At 41.3% G+C, this 20,353-nt stretch overlaps 1 protein-coding gene across 5 annotated transcripts in view; it reads right to left on the minus strand.

Annotated features, from left to right (window-relative positions):
* Positions 1 to 20,353, minus strand: part of TCP11L2 (t-complex 11 like 2) — a 48,154-nt gene that overhangs the window by 15,851 nt on the left and 11,950 nt on the right. For all 5 annotated transcript variants that reach the window (XR_012518346.1, XM_003929643.4, XM_039472492.2 and 2 more), the window contains 3 exons: positions 15,826 to 15,946; positions 13,099 to 13,319; positions 10,878 to 11,014 (listed from right to left, as the gene is read on the minus strand). Coding sequence is in view for 4 of the 5 variants with exons in the window: in XM_003929643.4 (XP_003929692.1) it covers positions 10,878 to 11,014; positions 13,099 to 13,319; positions 15,826 to 15,946 (479 nt within the window). In the remaining variant the exon portion in view is untranslated. The remainder of the gene's footprint in view (positions 1 to 10,877; positions 11,015 to 13,098; positions 13,320 to 15,825; positions 15,947 to 20,353) is intronic.

Consider the following 20,353-nt stretch of genomic DNA (forward strand, 5'->3'; position numbering starts at 1 on the left):
CGTCCATACCCCAGAAGGCTCCCAAATCTGTATCTCTAGCCCTCACTTGTCTCCTGAGCTTTTGATTTCCTCATTTGTTGAATGAGCAAATGGGAGAGTCACTAAATACGAAGTTGACCAGAGATGCCCAGTGTAGCACACTGCTACATAGTGTTTCCATCATCCAGATACAACAGGTACTTTATACCTATTATATGTACAGCCTTGAGATTCTTTAATCTCAAGACTATAGACAGTAGTAAGATAATTTGGAAGGGATGAGTTATTATTTGTTTACCTTTACTTTTTTATAATTTTTTTCACACATGTAGATGTTTATATTTACAGACATAATAAATTCATACAATAAAATGTTGAGCTCTTAAGTGTTTAGTTTCGTGAGTTTTAACTACTCTATATACCTGTACAACTACCACCTAAAACAAGCTATAGACCATATCCATTATCCCGCAAAATTCCCTTCTCTCCCTTTCCAGTCAAAGTGTACCTCACTCAACTACTTTTAACTCCTAACTGCATGAATTAGTTTGCTTTCTAGAAATTCACATAAATGGAATCATAAAGTACCTAGCATAGTGTTTCTGACATTTAACTACATTGTCTTATGTATCACAGTTGATTCTTTTTAGGGCTTTAAAAATAACTTTTAAATTTTGAAACAGCTTAAACTATTACAAAATAAAAGACTTAAGCAGTTGTGAAAGTAGTACAGACAGTTCCTGCCCTTCACCCAGCTGCCTCCAATGACAGCATCTTAAATAACTACAGTATATTGTCAAAATCAGGAAACTGCCTGGGTACAATACTTACATACTGATTTTTATCAGTTTTTACATGCATTCTTTGTGTGTGTATGGTTCTAAGAAATTTTATTACTTATGTGGATTCATGTAATTATCAGGAAACTGAACTATTCCATTACCAAAAAATATCTCCACATGGTACCTCCCGGTAGTCACACTCTCACCTCAACCCTAACTTCTGGTAAGCACTAATCACCATAACTGTGTCACTTCAAGAATGTTATATAGGCTGGGCATGGTGGCTCATGCCTATAATCCCAGCACTTTGGGAGGCCGAGGCAGGTGGATCACGAAGTCAAGAGATCAAGACCATCCTGGTCAACAAGGTGAAACCCCGTCTCTACTAAAAATAGAAAAATTAGCTGGGCATGGTGGCTGGTGTGTGCCTGTAATCCCAGCTACTCGGGAGGCTGAGGCAGGAGAATTGCTGGAACCCAGGAGATGGAGGTTGCGGTGAGCCGAGATCAAGCCATTGCACTCCAGCCTGGGTAACAAGAGCGAAACTCTGTCTCAAAAAAAAAAAAAAAAAAAAAAAAGAATGTTATGTAAATAAAATCAGGCAATATGTAGCTGTTATGGACTGTTTGTGTCCACCTGCCACCCAAATTCCTATGAGGAAGTCTTAACTTTCACTGTGATGACATTTGGAGATGGAGACTCTGGGAGGTAATTAGGGTTAGATGAGGTCATAAGGGTGGGTACCTTTAGAAGAGGAGACGAGAGAGAGCTTCCTCTCTTTCTTTCCATCTGCACACACTGAGAAATAGGCATGTGAAAATTGAGAAGGTGGCTGTCCAAAGTGCCAAGAAGAAAGCCTTCATCAGGAAACAAATTAGCCGGCACCTTCATTCTGGACTTTTAGTCTTGAGAATTGTGAAAAATAAACTAATATTGTTTAAGCCACCCAGTCTGTGGTACTTTGTTATGGCAGCCTGAGCAGACCAATAAAATGACTCTTGAGATTGGCTTTGTTTTCTAAGCATCCATCCAAGTTGTGTGTATCAATAGTTCATTCCTTTTCATTACTGAGTAGTATTCTATTGTATGGATATACCACAGTTCACCCATTTACCTGTTGAAAGCCATTTTAGTTGTTTCCAGTTTGGGGCTATACAAGTAAGGCTCTTATGAATATTTATGACAGAAACCTGTCATAAGTATTCATAATTTATGAAGATTTGAATGAATATGTGAATGTAAGTTTACAATTCTTGGAGATAAAGACTCAGTATTGCAATTGCTAGGTTGTAGGTGTGTTTAATAAGAAAATGCCTAATGATTTCCTAGAGTTTTACCTTTTTAGAAATATATTTAATTGTAAATTTATATAACTTAATTTTTAGTAATGGCTGTGTTTACTAGCTCGCAAAATTCCTTCAAGTATAGCAAATGGCTCCCAAGTCTGTACCAACCACATCCAGCATACCACTGACAGTGTCCATTTCTTAAATTAATTCTCTGTCAAACAGAGGCCAGTATAATTAGGCAGACAAGTCTTTTACATTTATTCCTTCAAACAGATTTGACAAGAATACGAACATAAGTTGCAATGCAAAGACACTGATCAGCAACAGTCTGTTCCACAACAGAGTTTAGAAAGCAAGAGAGAGAATGAAGCAGCAGCTTGACTGAGGAGTCAAATTTGCATCGCAGATGAATGAACTTCAAGGCAGTGCAACCTCTGCATTGCAGATGAATGAATCTCAACTTAGGGCAACGTAGTATCAAAGCAATCAACATGTGACTAAGAACTTGTGCTAGGTTCCCCCATGCGGAGTAAGTGGCTGCTGCAATAGTTGGTAGTGTGGCATCTGAGCCAGGCAGTCTCAATTTCGGTCTAGCCTTTACCCCTCATTAGCTGCATGCCTTGGGCGGGTTACCTAATGTCTCCTCAGTTTCCTCATCTGTGAATTGGGGATAACAGTATTCTTCCTGCAGTTGTGGTAAAGAGTCAACAAATTATTCATGCAAAACACTTAGAACCGTTTCTGACACAAAGGAAATGTCCACTAAGTATTAACAATTGTTAATATTCGCTCATTTAACTCTGTAAACAACCTTTAAAGGGGGGGATTATTGTTTCTAGAGGGCCCAGTCAGGTTCTCCACCTGATACACAACAGCTGCCTTATTATTAAAGTTGCCTCAGACAAAGTGATCACCCATGGAATAAAAAGAGTGAGTAGGCTAAACTGTGGGTTGGTTAAAATGAGCTTTTTTGGGGAACTTGGCTTGTTTTTTTTTTTTTTTTTTTTTTTTTGTAAATACCAGTTAGTGTGCTAGCTTGAGAGAGCAGAATCTCAGCAGATCCCCCTTAAAGAAAAGTCAATGCTTTAAAGGAGATGTTACCCAGAAAACATGAAGAAACTGAAAATCTAGTTCATGTGGTATGATCCCTGGTATTCGGAAAGTGCTATTCCAGAAGTCAAGATGGGAGAAGGAGAGGGAAGCAGTGAGGAAGAAACCACTGAACTTGAGTCTCATACTTAATTTGACCTCAAAGACTATGTGTCAATGTCCAGTTAGATTGTCCTTCCACTTTAGACGAGTTTATCAAGTTCAATTCTTCTGGATTAAAAATATGTATCACTGGAAATGAAGTTTTATACTTGAATTCATTTAATTTTTAAGCATATGGCACCTAAATATTACTACAAAATGGGTTATTAGGTACCTAATAGTTATTATTAGCAGAATTCCCTTGATATTAGCAGTTTCTATTAAACAGCTCACACACAGTTGCTCCAAAAGGTGACTCAGCAAGGCTTGCTTCTGCAAGTGGAAACGGCTCCCTCCAGACAATGGAAAGAAGGCAAGAAGAAGAAAGCACCCACCCGCAACCATGACTAGCTGAAAATCAGACTGATTCCAAACACAAAACATCCCCCGAGTACTCAATGGCCACCGAACTTCCTTGTTTATTGGAGTTCAAATTTCCCTGGAGCATGAAGACGGTTCCTTGGGCCATCATGAAATAGATTCATTCTAATTCTTTATTTAGGGTCTCAACCTCAGCACTACTGACATTTTGGGCTGGATAATTCTTCACTGTTGGGTGCTGTCCTGTTCACTATAAAATGTTTAGCTCTACCTACTAGATGCCCTTCCGTAGCCCCCTCACCCCCCAGCCTGCCAGGATGAAACAACCAAAAGTGTCTCCAGATACAACTAAATGTTGTGGGGTGGGGGCCAGTGGCAAAATCACCCCCAAGAGAATCACGTTGAGAACCACATTAAGAACCACTGACTTAGATGACAAATAGTGTTTACTTACTTTTGTTCATGAGTAGTTATTCTAACTTTGAATAGAATGTCTCTTCCATCATGAACTAAATGAAATTTGACATGATAAGGCTATTCCAGAAGGCCGGGCGTGGTGGCTCAAGCCTGTAATCCCAGCACTCTGGGAGGCCGAGGTGGGTGGATCACGAGGTCAAGAGATCAAGACCATCCTGGTCAACATGGTGAAACCCTGTCTCTACTAAAAATACAAAAAATTAGCTGGGCATGGTGGCGCATGCCTGTAATCCCAGCTATTCGGGAGGCTGGGGCAGGAGAATTGCCTGAACCCAGGAGGAGGAGGTTGCAGTGAGCCGAGATCGCGTCATTGCACTCCAGCCGGGGTAACAAAAGTGAAATTCCGTCTCAAAAAAAAAAAAAAAAAAAAAAAAAAAGCTATTCCTATTCCAGAAGGCTTAAAGTTTGGAGGCAGTAATTCTCTACTGGGCCTTGTCTGCCTTAGGGCAAAATTCCCTTTATTTTGCTTTAGACCCAGTTCTAAGGTTAATCACTAGAAACAAATTGCTTTTTATACTCCAGTACTTACAAAATTACATATTTAGCAGAATTTATAAGGTGAAAATTGCCAAGAAATACAGCCTGAACACAGGTGCAGACAAGAGCGAGCGAGTGAGCGAGAGAGAGAGAGAGAGGGAGAGAGAGACGCAGACTGAAATTCTTCCTCAGACCCAGCACTTGAATAGGGATAATTTATGAGTAGTTCTGTTTGCCTCGCTATAGCAACACCACCCCCAGAATTTCACAACTCTGTTTCTCCTCAGTTGGCAAATGTTGTTTTTGGTTTGCTAGTTCTGTTTTATAAAGATGTAAAAGACTTGCAGTCTTTCATTTAAAAGACATCCAACTGAGAGTGAGTGAGTGGAAATCATCATGAATATAATTACAATGTGGTGGTAATAAGCATTTATACTGCAAATTTAATCATTTACAGCTGACACTTTTAAAAGCCCATTTAGTTATCTTGAACAAAAGCAACAGTGTGGCATAGTGGTTCTCAATCCTGGCTGACTTTAGAATCACCTAGGGAGCTTTAAAGAGAAAAAAATGCTCATGAGCACAGCTCCTGGAGACCTTGATTTATTCTGTCTGAGGCAGGGCTCAGGCCTCGGTTTAAACACTCCACATGATTCTAATTTTTAGTCTCACTTGAGTACGACTGGTAAAGCAGAAGGAGCATGCGGTTAGAGTGAAACACTGGCTTTTCTCTCGGGGATCTGCAGAGACTTCACATGCTGGCTCAATGACTATGTGGCTCCTAAGTGACTAGGTCAGCTTCATGAGGCAACTACAACCTCGGCTTTTCCTGGGGACAGGGTTAAGAGTTTTTCCACTCATTTGTTTATTCAACGAAAACTACTGAGCACTTACTCAATCCCAGGTATTGTACCAAGTACTGGGGATTTGAAGGTGAATAAGCACAGTCCCCGCACTCAAGAAGTTCCTAGTCTAGGAGGAGGGAGACACAGACACTGGAACAAGCAATGGCATTACAGGTGCTTCTACCCCAATTTTCCATTCGAAAAATGTAGTTTCCTTATCCATGACATCTGTCTAGCAACGTCTCAGTTTCCCTTCTTTTGGTGCTGGTTTTCCCTGAGAAACCATTTTCTCTGGTTCCATGTTTTCCTCTGTGAGTCTCAATGCAGAGGCCCTGTCTTCCTGACCAGGGGCTGGCTGAGTGGAGTCATGTGCCCACAGACTCCTTCCTGGGATCTGAGTGGTGAGAGTGTTCAAGGATGGCCCATGTTTGCCGCCCACATTAACCATCGTGACAAAGGAGCCCTCCTATTCCTTGATTTTTCCTGTCCAGAGTCATGACACTCTTCTGATTTCTGATATTTTGGCTTTTCCCTGGATTCTGTGAACTTCCTCCATGCTTCCACTCACTTCCCTTTGGCTAAGTCAGCTGGAGTTGGTTTCTGTTGCTTGCAATACAACTCAGGTAATATAACACAAAACTGAAAAGTCCAAAGAAGGCTGAAAAAGTAGTAGCTTGGTTTAATCTGGACTTGGATTTGGGAGACCTGGTTCCCAGTCCTAGCTCCACTGTTTGTTGGTTTTGTTTTGAGATAAGAGTCTCGCTCTGCAGCCCAGGCTGGAGTACACTGGTGCAATCTCAGCTCACTGCAGCCTCTGCCTCCCAAGTTCAAGCAATTCTCCTGCCTCAGCCTCCTAAGGAGCTGGGACTGCAGGCCCATGCCACCACACCTGGCTAATTTTTGTATTTTCAGTAGAGAAGGGGTTTCACCATGTTGGCTAGGATGGTCTCGATCTCCTGACCTCGTGATCTGCCTGCCTTGGCCTCCCGAAGTGCTAGGATTACAGGAGTGAGCCACCATGCCTGGCCTCCACTGTTTACTTAGCTGAATGACTCTGAGTCTAAGGAAGTCATTGCTGAGCATAAGTTTTCTCTTCTTTAAAATGTTCCATAAATATTTCTTGAATGCCTTATGTGACAGCTGAAGGCAATCAAATAGAGTTTCATATATTCTGAAAGAGATATTTATGTCCCATAGAAATGTTTAAAGAATAACATGAAATAAAGTTCATTAAAACATTTGATCAGATATAAGGTATTATCTAAATAAAACCTTTCTTTCTGAGTATCTTAAAAAGTACTTATGGCCCCCACCCAAAGATAAGCTCTTATTCTTTTCACAGATAATTTACATGTTGGATCTAATGTGGTTATCTTGCTGCTGCTTACGAAGTACAAACAATCATTCCTAAGGTTTTCCTGGCTATACTGAAAATATGCAATTAAAAATCTCCTCTTAGGCAAAACATAGTATTTTCCTGGAGCCAGTTCCGAAATCTAGAGTACTTCTCTGTATTAATTTTCTAATAATTCTTATATAATTATGTGTACACAGAAATCTAACACTCTCCTTCTGTGTGATGCTATGAGGCTCTTATTTTGATATTAGGGCACAAGGACCGACTTTTGGCAGAGTGACTTGGGGACATAATTAACAGCTGACATACACTCTGCTTCTGGGACTCTTGATTTCTCTTGCTGAGCAATAATGACCTATATGCAAAGCTGGGTTTGCTCTATTCTTAAATATCTGAAAATATCCGAGTCAACAGAAAAGGTGCAAACGGATTACAGGTCACTAGCCTGGGTTTTAAAAAGAGAAGCAAGCCAGGTGCAGTGGCTCATACCTGAAATCCTAGTTAACTTGAGAGGCCAAGGCAGGAAAAAGCCAGGAGTTAGAGACCAGCCTGGACAACACAGTGAGACCCCCATCTCTACAAAAATGTTTTTAAAATTAGCCAGGTGTGGTGGCACACGACTATAGTCCTAACTACTTGGGAAGCTAAGACAGAAGAATCCCTTGAGTCCAAGAATTAGAGGCTACAGTTAGTTATGATCATGCCACTGCACCCCAGCCTAGGCAATAGAGACTCTTTCTCATAAAAACAAACAGAAAAAACAGAAAAATAAAAGAGGCAAATAATTTGAGATGAACAAAATAATAATTCACCCTAGTAGAGAATTTGCTCAAGATTCCAAGCTATCTTGATTAAAGACATGGGTACATTTGCGTGTTTACATACACATGCACACAAACAAAATCAACCATTCAAGTCTCAGGAAAATGCTGCTGTGGACAGTTGTCACAGTTCATGTTTCAGATCCAGATTTGATGTAGGGTTCTACTTCCCTTTACTCCCTCCCCTTTGAAGCTAAAACAACACAGCCCTTGAAGTCATAGAGTTTTTGTTGTAGAAGGATCCTTAAAAGTTATGTGACTGGGTAACTGGCTATCCAGATAACTAAATAATCTGCCAGATGATGTGATATCCCCCACTGTTGATATCTTGTTTGAAGAGAGGCAGGGTTGCACAGTATCTAATGCGCACACTTTGAGGTAGAAACACATCTGGGTTATCCAGGCTCTACCACTTACTAGTAGTCACCTAGGCTAAGTACCTTAACCACACTTTCCTCAATTGTAAATAGGGGGTGGTAATAGTACCAATCTCATAGGGTTGGTGTCATGCTTGAATGAACTAATAAAGTGATATAGTAAGGTCTTAGCATGTAGTAAGTGCTCATACCAAATGTTAGCTAGCACTGACTACTGCTATAATACAGAGGCCCATTCCAAAGTCGAAACAACTGCAACTGTCAGGAAGATCAAAACTGGCTGTCTGCTTCCTCCCTCCCATGAATCCTAGTCTGCCCTACAGAATTTCACCAGTCTCTGAGTTACTGGCAAAAGGGAGGGTGGATGGGGCCATGCATGGCCCACCTGAGTCTCCTTGTTACCAAACATAACATGCCCAGCTTTCACAATGGTTCCTCATGTGGCCTCCATGATCTGTGTGCTCTCCCCTGGATGTGCTCCTGCCTGCCAGGGCCCCTTTAAATGTGGCACATGCTTTGTCTTTTTAGTATAAGGCCACTGTGTTGACTATTTGGGCAGAAATCACTTAACTCAGCCTTAAAGCGTCGTTAATTAAACTACAGAGGCTAGTGTCAAGAGTTTGCCAATGAGCAGTCAGCCAGCCTCTTGTCAGCTGTGTAACCTCTGGCATCTTAGCTTCCTTGCCTGTAAAATAAAGGGGATAACAGTACCTACTTCACTGGGTTAACTGTAATTCAATGAGCTAAGACTTCTACTCCTATTCTTCCTTGATCCCCTTCCAGACTGTTTTTTTTTTTTTTTTGGAGACAGAGTCCCACCTCAACCACTCAGGCAGGAGAGCAGTGGTGCAATCTTGGCTCACTGCAACCACCTTCTCCTAGATTGAAGTGATTCTTCTGTCTCAGCCTCCAGAGTAGCTGGGATTACAGGCACCTGCCATCATGCCCAGCTAATTTTTGTCTTTTAGTAGAGATGGGGTTTTACCACGTTGGCCAGGCTGGTCTTGAACTCCTGACCTCAGGTGATCCACCTGCCTTGGCCTCCCAAAGTGCTAGGATTACAGACGTGAGCCACTACGCCTGACACAGTCTGGTTTTAATGCAAACAAATCCACTGAAACCATTCTCATCAAGGTTACTGACCATCATCATACAGTCAAATCCAATGGTCAAGTTGGCCTGCGTCTTTCTTGACCACTTAGCAACACTTGTCTTATCCAATCATGCCTTCTTTCTCCAAACATCTTCTTCACGCATCTTAGAGGACACTCCCTCACCTGACTTTCACACTACTTCTCTGGCTACTCCGTCATAATCTCCATTGCTGGATCCTCCTCCTCATCTCAACTTCAACTTCTAGATGCTGGAGTTTCTCATGTCAGTCTCTTTCAGATCCATACTCACTCCCCCTACATAGTCTCACCCAGCATAATATAATGGATAGGAACATGGACTGTGGAGCCAAGCTGCCCTCCTAGGTGAGTTCCTATACTTTTAAGGTGTGTTATACAGGCCAGTGACTTAACCGCACTGTGCCTCAGTTTCTGCACCCATAAAGTGGGGGTAACTTCATATAGTTGTTCTAAGGATTAAATTAGTTCGTACAGGTCAAGTACTTAGAATGTGGTAAGGATTTTATGTGTTAACTAGTGCCCAGTTCCATGGCTTTATATATCACACATATACTGACGATTCCCAAATGTATATACAGTTTCCATTATTCCTCTAAACTTGTCATTCGTATCTAAATGCCTGCCTGACATCTCCACATGGACGTCAAATACAATCTCAAAGTTCGTATTACCAAAATTGAACTCTTGATTCCATGTCATCTCCCAACCTTCTTTCCCCTAGCCTCCCCAGTCTCAAACTGTATCACCATCCACCTAGTTGTACAGGCCAAAAACCTTGGAATCATCCTCCACTATTTTCTCCCTCAACCAACTTTCAGCAAATACTACTCCACCTATCCAGAATCTGGTCTCTTCTCACTCCTTCCACTACTACCAGTTGAAACAAGCCACCATCACTTCATGCCTGAGCAACTGCAATGCCACCTAATTGGTATCTCTGTTTCCCTTTGTTCCCACACAATCTATTGTGTAGCCAGGAACAAGAGTATTCTTCAAAAATGAAAATCAGATATTGCTCCCCTGATTAAAACTCTCTGATGACTTTCTACCACATGTGGAATGAAATCCAAACTCCTCTCATTTACCAACAAACAATGCTCCATGTGACCTGCCTTTATCTACTCTCAGCCTCATCTCTTACCACTCTCCCCTCATCTACTCCAGTCCAGTTGCAATGTCTGCCCTGTGTTTGTCAAACTCATAAGCAAGTTTCTGCTTCAGGGTCTTTGTACTTGTAGACCCTCAGGCTAGAGCATTTTTTCCCCATTTTTACATGCCCTTTTCTCATTTCTTTGCAAACGTTACTCAAACATTACTTATTATAGAGACCTTCCCAGTCCATCACATCTAAAAACAACCTGTCCTCACTTCTGACCCATTATTGGATCTTTATTCTATTTTTCTTCATGGCACTTAATAATACACCTGACAATACATGTTTGTTTGTCTTGCCTGCTAGAATGTAAGCTCCCGGGGGACTGCAACTGTATTCCATTTTGTTCGCTGCAGAATCCACTGAACTTAAGTGGTGTCTGAAACACAGGAGGCACTCAATAAATAGATCTTGAATGAATGAAGAAATGAATAGTGCTTAGCATAGTTCCTGGACAGAATAAACAACTGTAAGTTTGTGATATCAACTTTTTGAAGGTTAAAAAAAAATGTTTAATAGAAAGGCCAAAATTCTTTATACTACATATGTTGTCCAAAGTTAAAACATCACATTTTAACCTAATTTCAATATAAATACATGTTGTATTATACTTACTTGGAGTTTCTTCCAGAATTTCCTGGAACTTGGTCCTCTCATATTCCACCAACTGGCGTTGAAGGTGTGGTCTAAGACTCATAATTGTAAAATTGGCCATGTCCATTTTCATGAGGTCCAGGACATGGAATATTTGTCTACAAATTTTAGAATTAAAATAGAGATATGGTTAAGAAGTTAAGCTGAAATCCATTAACAATGATCTATGTTCCAGTCTGAAAACAATAAACATCCTCAAAATGGTTTTGAAGTTCCAGCTGCTATTTGGTAGGGTCATGTTTCATAGAAGGTCACATGTGTGTATTGCAAATGTGTTCTTCCACAGATCTCAAGAGTATTTACTGGAAGTATAAACAATCTTAATGATATAAGAAAAATTCAAGAAGGAATTTTTTTTTTTTTTTTTGAGATGGAGTTTCGCTCTTGTTACCCAGGCTGGAGTGCAATGGCGTGATCTCGGCTCACCGCAACCTCCACCTCCTGAGTTCAAGCAATTCTCCCGCCTCAGCCTCCCGAGTAGCTAGGACTACAGGCATGTGCCACCATGCCCAGCTAATTTTTGTATTTTTAGTAGAGACGGGGTTTCACCTTGTTGACCAGGATGGTCTTGATCTCTTGACCTCGTGATTCACCCGCCTTGGCCTCCCAAAGTGCTGGGATTATAGGTGTGAGCCACCGCGCCCAGCCTCAAGAAGGAATTTTCATTTGAAAACCCCTGAAAGTTTAAATAGCCTGGACACAGGGCATATGGCTTCTATTCCTTAGGGAATAAGAAAAATTAAAAAAGAAAGGACAATGCAGTAAGACACTGAGGAAAATATTTCCTTTTAGAGTTAGGCAGCCTCGTGCTCAAACCCAGCTTTGCAACTGGCCAGATTTGTGCATGTACACAGTTAATCAGTCTCTCTGAGCCCCAGTTTCCTCATCCATGAAAGAGGACAACCTAAACTTTGGAGGGATGCTATGAACAGTCAATGAGATAATGATCGTAAAGCGCAGAGGGCAGTGGCACCCAGTAGGTGCTCAACAAATGACCACGATGAACACCACAGATCTGAGATCTTACTAAAGTAATAAGACAATTAAGAGGCAAGGATCCCATAACTGAGGAATCACAATCTGTCAGAGCCAAGCACAACTCTAAGGATACCTAACATGCATCTGACAGACAGAGTGTGTCACTTTGAGAGTCTGTCAACCTGCCTAAGGTCACAAAGTAAATTACCCACTACAGGCAGACTGGTGTTTCGCCTAACTTTCCAAAACAATAACATAAAACTCGATTCTCAATGTGGCCACCACACACAAAAAAGAAGAAAAATCCACTTCAATGGCAAAAAGTGTTACAGACTCTTCTTTCCTCTTGTATCACAAGGAAGTTTTCGTCTTCGGGGCCAGATGAGATCCTCAAATAATTTGCACCCCACTTCCTCAGGGAAGCTCCAGCAGATGCTCCCTCCCTGCAGTGCAGATCTGTGGCTGTGAAAAGTGTTTCCAGGTAGTAACTACCTTTCTCAGCTCCCCTTTCAATCTAGGTGGGATCATGTGACTAGTCGTGGTCAAAGGGAATGTGTCACTTCTGGGCTGAGGTGGCTATATATTGCATGTCTTCCCATGGTCTCTTTCCCATTTGCCAGCTGAATGGAGAGGACTCTCAGGACCTGAGCAAGGGTGGAGCCAGGCACAAAAGGAGGTTGGGTCCCTGGATGACATGTGGACAGCTGCCTGATCAAGAACCCCTGAATTGGACTGTAACATGAGTAAGAAACAAACTTTATTGGATAAACCACTGAGAATTTAGAGTTTACATGTTATAGCAGCTAGTGACCCTAACTAATAAAGAAGTCACAACTAGATTAGGTACCTTGTCAGAGGCTCTGTTAAGACCCTTTACTTCCCCTTCCACTTATCCGAACTGTGATTAATTGTTCAAGGTCTTTCTCACCATTAGACTCCCTGGAGTCAAAGATTATATCTTTCTTTTTCATCACTGCATTTCCAGGGCCCACTAGATGCCAACTAACAACCTTGCCAGATCATTCTATGTGAAAACTCTCTGCATAGGGTAAATAATCGACATGCTCTCTGTTTATCTGGTTTTCTTCTAGGGTCAGTAATTTATTAGGGGTTCTAGTTGTTATTATGTGTTCCCCAATGCCCAATTTCCCTTCTGAATGAACTCAAAGGTACTCTAAGAAAATGCAAACATCAAAATGCTAACCTCAGCACCTCCACAATGTTGCCAGTAGCCTTTAACTCTCTGATATCGTTATCTCGCACAGGAGCACATAGCTTTCCCATCGTACTGATGACATAGTTGGCCAGGCCTTGGATATCAACAGCACTGTGCTCGGCCTGCTGCCTAATGAGGTCTGTGTCCAAAACTTCGCAGATCTGGTTGTGAAGCCGGTTGCCACCAGGAGTCAGAAAAGAGAGAAGAATCTACAGGGAAAGAAAAATTAACAGCATCATGACGTGAATAAAAGCTGTCACTTTTCACTTCAGTGTCTAGATGACCAAGCTCTCTGCCCATATTTTAGTGCCTCATTTGCCACGGAAGTTGACACTGACTATGTGGTGGATCGGAGGAGCATTCCAGTGTCTCAACCCTAAAAAGAAAGGTCTATCTTCTGAATTAAAGTGCCCCCACCATGGGAAATTCCTGCTCCTGTCAGAATAAAAACAACTAGCAAGGAGACAAGATTACCAAAAACACAGTAAGTCCTCACTTAACATTGCTGACAGGTTCCTGGGAATTGCAACTTTAAGTGAAATGCTATATAATGAAACCAATTTTACCACAGACTAATTGATATAAATATCGGTTAAGTTTCTGTGATATATTTCGGGTCACAAAAAATACCAACAAACTTCTAAATAAAGATCCCAAACACTTCTAATATTAAACACTGAGATAAATGTGAGCTATACATACAAGAAAAATTAATTTAAAAATAAGATAATTATTTACCCAATTTTTGGTAAATCAGTGAGTGACAGCTGCCACGGTGGTGCGTTAAATCAGGGAAGAAACATTTGCAAACAAAAACTGTTAAGGAACACCTCCTCCATCACACAGTTCAAAACTAAATAACAATTATAGTAGGCTCACGGAGCACTTTCATATTACATTGTTTATTGTCATGCATCTGTATGATTATCGAATACTTTATGAATTTTTATGTTAACAATAATTTGTATTTATTCATTTTCCAACCTGCTTACTCCGGTTCCGGGTTGCAAGTGGCCAGAGCCTTCCCTGGCAGCTCAGGGCACAGGGCAGAAACCAGCCCTGGACAGGATGCCTCCCATCACAGGATGCACTCACGCACATACCCACACTCACTCAAACTGAGACCATTTAGACTTGTCAATGAACTTAACAGGTATATCTTTGGGATATGGGCCAAAGAAAAACTATGCAGACATGGGGAGATCATGCACCCTCCACAAAGATGGCAGCCCCAGCTAGGAATCTTTTTTCTTATCGATGTTATAAAGAAAATACACTAAATAATACGCAACATCTGAAACAAAATGAACATTTTGTTTAAAAAAATCTAGAGGTAAAATTTCAGGGAAGAAAGAACAAGTTGCAGATCATGGCTCCAAAAGAACTCTTTTAAAAAGGATAGATGAGGCTGGGTGTGGTGGCTCACGCCTGTAATCCCAGCACTTTGGCAGGCCGAGGTGGGTGGATCACGAGGTCAGGAGATCGAGACCATCCTGGCCAACATGGTGAAATGTTGTCTCTACTAAAAATACAAAAATTAGCTGGGCAGGGTGGCACACACCTGTAGTCCCAGCTACTCGGGAGGCTGAGGCAGAAGAATCACTTGAACCCAGAAGGCAGAGGTTGCAGTGAGCCAAGATCATGCCACTGCACTCCATCCTGGGCAACAGAGCGAGACCCCATCTCAAAAAAAAAAGCATAGATGAAAATATCCCATGGGGTCCTTAAGTATATTTTACGTATATAATATTTATTATATATGAGCAACCTACATTTTGATTATTCAGTTAACAGAGGACACTGTGCTTATCCACACAACACATGCTTAGGAGCATGCACTCTGAGCCAGCGTGGCTCAGTTCAAGTCCCTCTCTACCCCTCAAAGCTGTGTGACTCTGCATGAGTCAGAAAAGTTGTTTTTTTAATATATAAAATAAGGATAACAGGAGCAACTACTGCACAGCGTTCTGATAAGAAGAAATGAGCAATCTAGTGCTCGGAATAGAGCAAGTACCTTGCAAATGTTAACTAAAATTACAACTGTCACCTCATTTAGCTCTTATGACTACCCTGTAAGTACTCAGGAAACGGAGACTTAAAGAGAGAACTCATCACTAAACCAGGACAACAATCTAACTCCAGAGTCTCTGTGTTGTAAGCATCACCCTAAGTTGTGTCCATTGCACTATTTTCCCAGCCTTCAGTCTACTCCAGGAGGTGCAGGATGAGGCAAACCCTGCCAGTGAACTTGCTCCTTTTTTGAAAAAGAGTGGCCAATGCTAAAGGACATAAAACAATCTTTGGGGGAAAAAACTGCTATACTTTTAATATCTGTGTTTTCGTCTGTCCCCAAATTCATATGTTGAAACCCAATCCCCAATGGAATGGTATTAGGAGGTGAGGCCTTTTGGGAGGTGATTAAGTCATAAGGGTGAGGTCCACATGAATGGAATTGTACCCTTATAAAGAGACACTAAAGCGCTGCTTTGACCTTTCTGTCATGTGAGGACACAGCAAGAAGGCACCACCTATCAATCAGGAAATGAGCCCTCAGCAGATGCCAAATCTGCTGGTGCTCTGATCTTGGACTTCCCAGCCTCCAGTACTGTGAGAAATAAATTTCTATTGCTCATAAGCCACCCAGGCTATGCCAGTCTGTTATAGCATCCCACCTGGAGTAAGACACTAACGGACGCAAACAACACAGCAACTTGCCTCTCTGATTTCTTCAAACAGTTTGATGGCATGTTCAAACTCGGGAGGGTCGGCATTTAGTTCTGAAGCCAAGACGTCCCAGAAGGCCTGGTGAACAATGTGCTTCACTCGACCAGCCAAACTATAGCAACGAAAGGGATTGTTGTTTAAAATAAGCATCATTTTTTTTCCTGATTATAAAAGAAATATCCTCACTGTAGAAACCTTAGAAAATATTTTTAAAAAACAGAGCAATTGTCCTTAATCCCATTATTAATCTTTCGAATATGTTTCTTGTTGAATGCATTAAGAGTTGAGAATATATATACAAAATATGTACTTTTCATTTAACATTCTGTCCTGTTTTCCCTAGACCTTGAAAATGCTTTCAATAACTTCATAAAATTCTATCCTAAAGAGATTTCAAAATTTATGTAGCTACTCTTCTATATAGATCTTTAGATTTGTTCTACATTTTTGGAATGAGATGGCAAAGTTTCTCTTCCTCGCCAGCTGAAATTTCATGGCATGGAATAGAACAGATTGGCCCCAAGGGCACATGCATCTGAACGCCTGCCAACTAAAGCTTAGGTGTCCCATTTAAAGTTAGCCAGACCAAACTGCCGAAATAGAAGCCTTCCTAGGAAGAGCTCACAATAGAATAAGTGGCCACTTGGCTTCACCCTTTATGTCAATGCCTTAAAATAGGTGCACATTAAAATACACATTCCTACCTAACTCCTATACCATTTAGCAACAGCTTTTAGGAAACCACATATGTCTCTGCACTGTAATTACTGATGAAGCTGTTTTCCCACAGAGATATACCTTTCCCAAGCAGAGGCCGTAAGTCCATCTAGGTACTTACCATTGTGCCTAGCACAGTGCCTGATATATAGTGAGTACTTGACAAATGGGTGGTGAATGAATTCGTAATTTGGTAAGTATAACTCCTCATTTTTCTTCTTAAAGTACAAATAGCTATATATAGAATAATGCTATGAAAGATGAAAATTAGCTTTTGAAACATGAGTTAAAGTTTGTAACTACAAATATTATATTCTACTCTGCAACTTTAAATATTAAAACTTATTCTAATTGCATGAGGAAATTTGTTCAATATAAATGCCATTTCCAAAGTTTGAGACTCTCCAGTACGAGAAAGGCAAACATTGCTAGGATGGACTTTTGCTCTTGTATAAGCCATACATACCTGGCTTGAATGAACCAACAAGAAATGAGCTAAAACATTTTTATAGGTCCCTAAGGGATGTCAGAGTTGAAATTTAAGTTTTCCTAAAGGCTGCAAGGTACTTTTTATCTCTTTAATTTTCTGAGAAAGTATGGGGGCAGGGAGGGAGAGGATCAACCAAATCATTTATAAGCATTCCTATTATTTCCTGGTAAAATCTATCAGGTTTTTGATAATATTTGATAAAATATGAGAGTTAGCCATAATCAAAAAAGGAAAAACGTGGCCATTGTGGAGGGTCATAGGAAAATCAACAGTTGATACTGTGATATGAGACTTTATTTATTTATTTATTTATTTTGAGACAGGGTCTTGCTCTGTTGCCCAGGATGGAATACAGCAACAGAATCTCAGCTTACTGCAGACTCTCCCTCCTGGGTCCAAGTGATTCTCATGCCTCAGCCTCCCGAGCAGATGGGATTAAAGGTACAGGCCACCACACCCAGCTAATTTTTGTATTTTTATTACAGACAGAGTTTCACCATGTTGGGGAGGCTGGTCTTGAACTCCTGACCTCAGGTCATCCACCCACTTCAGCCTCCCAAAGTGCTGGGATTACAGGTGTAAGCCACTGTGTCTGGCTGAGACTTTGTTTTTAAACAACGGCAATGTGTCCTAACTCTGCACTTTGTTTCCCTTGATCACATTTTTGAGGTATGGCAGAAACTGAAGGGAAGAGAGATCAATATTTTCCATAGTATCAAAGTATTTTTGTGCAAGGCACTTTTATGCTAGTGAGCATGCATTTGAAGTGAGTAGTGTAGCCCCTATCTTATTCTTGGGAAGTGTGAAGTTCAGGTATGGCCTCAGCAAAGTCAGGATTCAAACCCCAGGGTCTGTCTGAGCCTAAAGCACCTTCACTATGGCCTGTATTTACCACTTTTGAATTTAAAGTACAGATATGCCCTGTCTTTTGTTTTACTTCATAAAAAATACAAATTTTAACTTTAAAAATTCATTTATTAGTCAATAAATGTTTATTGAACATCCAATATGTGTGGGGCCCTGTTTTAGGAACGGCAGATACTGCAGTGAAAAGACTGCTTGTATGTAAGCATGGATAAAAAGGCAAACACATTAAAAATGAATGACAATTTTAGACCTACGAGAAAGACAGTAAGACAATGTGGTGGACAGTTACGGAGAGGGTGTTGATTTAACTGGATGCAACCATCTTAAGGCCTCTTTAAGTCAGTGACCTTTGTGTTCAGATTTGAAAGGAGAGAGGGAAAAAGCCACGTGAAGGTCTGGGAAAAGAAATTCAAAAAGAAGAAGTGGGTTGGGCACAGTGGCTCACTCCTGTAATCCCAGCACTTTGGAAGGCCAAGGCAGGCGGATCACAAGGTCAGGAGTTTTAGACCAGCCTGTCCAATATGGTGAAACCCTGTCTCTACTAAAACATACAAAGATTAGCCAGGCATGGTGACGCATACCTGTAGTCCCTGCTATTCGGAGGCTGAGGCAAGAAAATCACTTGAAACCAGGAGGTGGGGGTTTTAGTGAGCCAAGATGGTGCCACTGCACTCCAGCCTGGGCGACAGAGGGAGACTCCGTCTCAAAAGAAGTCACATGAACAAAGTTTCTGAGACAAGATCCAGGTTGGTGAACCCTGAGGTCAGGAAGGAAGCCAGCGTGGCTGAAGCAGAGCAAAGCTGGAGGGACAGCACTGAGACAGGTTCAGGGGAGTGGGGTCATCCAGGCCATATGGAAACATTTCCATTTTTAGTCTCTGAGTAATAGAAAACCATTGAAGGGTTTTGGCAAAGAAATAATCTAATATAGCTTATTCTTTAAAAAGATCATTAAAGCTACTGTATGGATATGGAAAATGAACTGTGGGGTGCTAAGAATGGAGACAGGGCTACTAGTTAGGACTGAAAGAGTCCAGGCCAGAGATGACGGTGGCCTAGCCTAGGGTTGTAGCAGTAGACCTGGTAACAAGGGTCATGGTGAAATGCAGTTACCAAAGGAAACCAAACAGATATACCCACAATAGATGGCAAGCTTAAAAAATGTTAATATTATATGAACAACATCCCCTGGAGGACTACAACCCACATTTTAAAAAAGAAAGATTATTACATTTACTTACTTTACTTTTTCTGCTTTAAAACAAGTGAAAAGGCCTGGCGCGGTGGCTCAAGCCTGTAATCCCAGCACTTTGGGAGGCCGAGGCGGGTGGATCACGAGGTCAAGAGATCGAGACCATCCTGGTCAACATGGTGAAACCCCGTCTCTACTAAAAATACAAAAAAATTAGCTGGGCATGGTGGCGTGTGCCTGTAATCCCAGCTACTGAGGAGGCTGAGGCAGGAGAATTGCCTGAGCCCAGGAGGCGGAGGTTGCGGTGAGCCGAGATTGCGCCATTGCACTCCAGCCTGGGTTACAAGAGTGAAACTCTGTCTCAAAAAAAAAAAAAAAAAACGAAAAAAACAAACAAAAAAAACAAGTGAAAAAAGTTCTAAACAGTATCGAATATTGTATGTTGCCTTAACTGATAGAATGCATCAGGATTTATAACTGGTAATGTGAGGCTGAATATGCGATCCATAAACCAACTTTGCTTCTAAAGATGATTGATCTGTAATAGTCCCACGCCTCTTCTCCTCTTTGTCCCAGGAAACCTGTGAGCCACTGACTCTAGAAAGGCTGAAGTAGGATCCAAAGGAGTGACTCCAACTAGAGGTTGAAGGGTGAGATTTACCCAGGAAGCGCCCCTTGCAGCTGTGATTCCTACTTCCAGACATTTCTGGATTGCCTACTTTTAGCACTTTGACAGTTCGAATGCATTTATTTATTCTTTATACCTGAATATCAGTTTTCAATAAATCAATCTGCAAATATTTCTTGAGCCTGTACTGCATGTCAGGGACTATGCTAGACAACAGGGATACAGCAACAAACGATACAGACACAGCTCCTCCATAAATGGTGCATTTCAATCAAGTGAGGAAGATGGACATCCAACATAAAACTATAAGACCTCTTAGCAAAAGGGAGCCAGCAAGGCGACAGGCATCTCTAGCAAAGGGATTAATTGTAGTCTGGGGGTTCAGGAATGTCAGAAAAAGCTTCCTCAGGAGGTGACATATAAACTGAGTTCTAAAGATAATGGGTAATATGTATCCTAGGATTTTTTTTTTAAGACGGAGTCTCACTCTGTCACCCAGGCTGGAGTCCAATGGCATGATCTTGGCTCACTGAAACCTCCACCTCCTGGGTTCAAGCAATTCTCTTGCCTCAGCCTCCCAAGTAGCTAGGATTACGGGCACCCTGCCACCGCGCCAGCTAATTTCT

Source organism: Saimiri boliviensis, chromosome 7 (assembly GCF_048565385.1).
Source record: "Saimiri boliviensis isolate mSaiBol1 chromosome 7, mSaiBol1.pri, whole genome shotgun sequence".
Lineage (NCBI taxonomy): Eukaryota > Metazoa > Chordata > Mammalia > Primates > Cebidae > Saimiri > Saimiri boliviensis.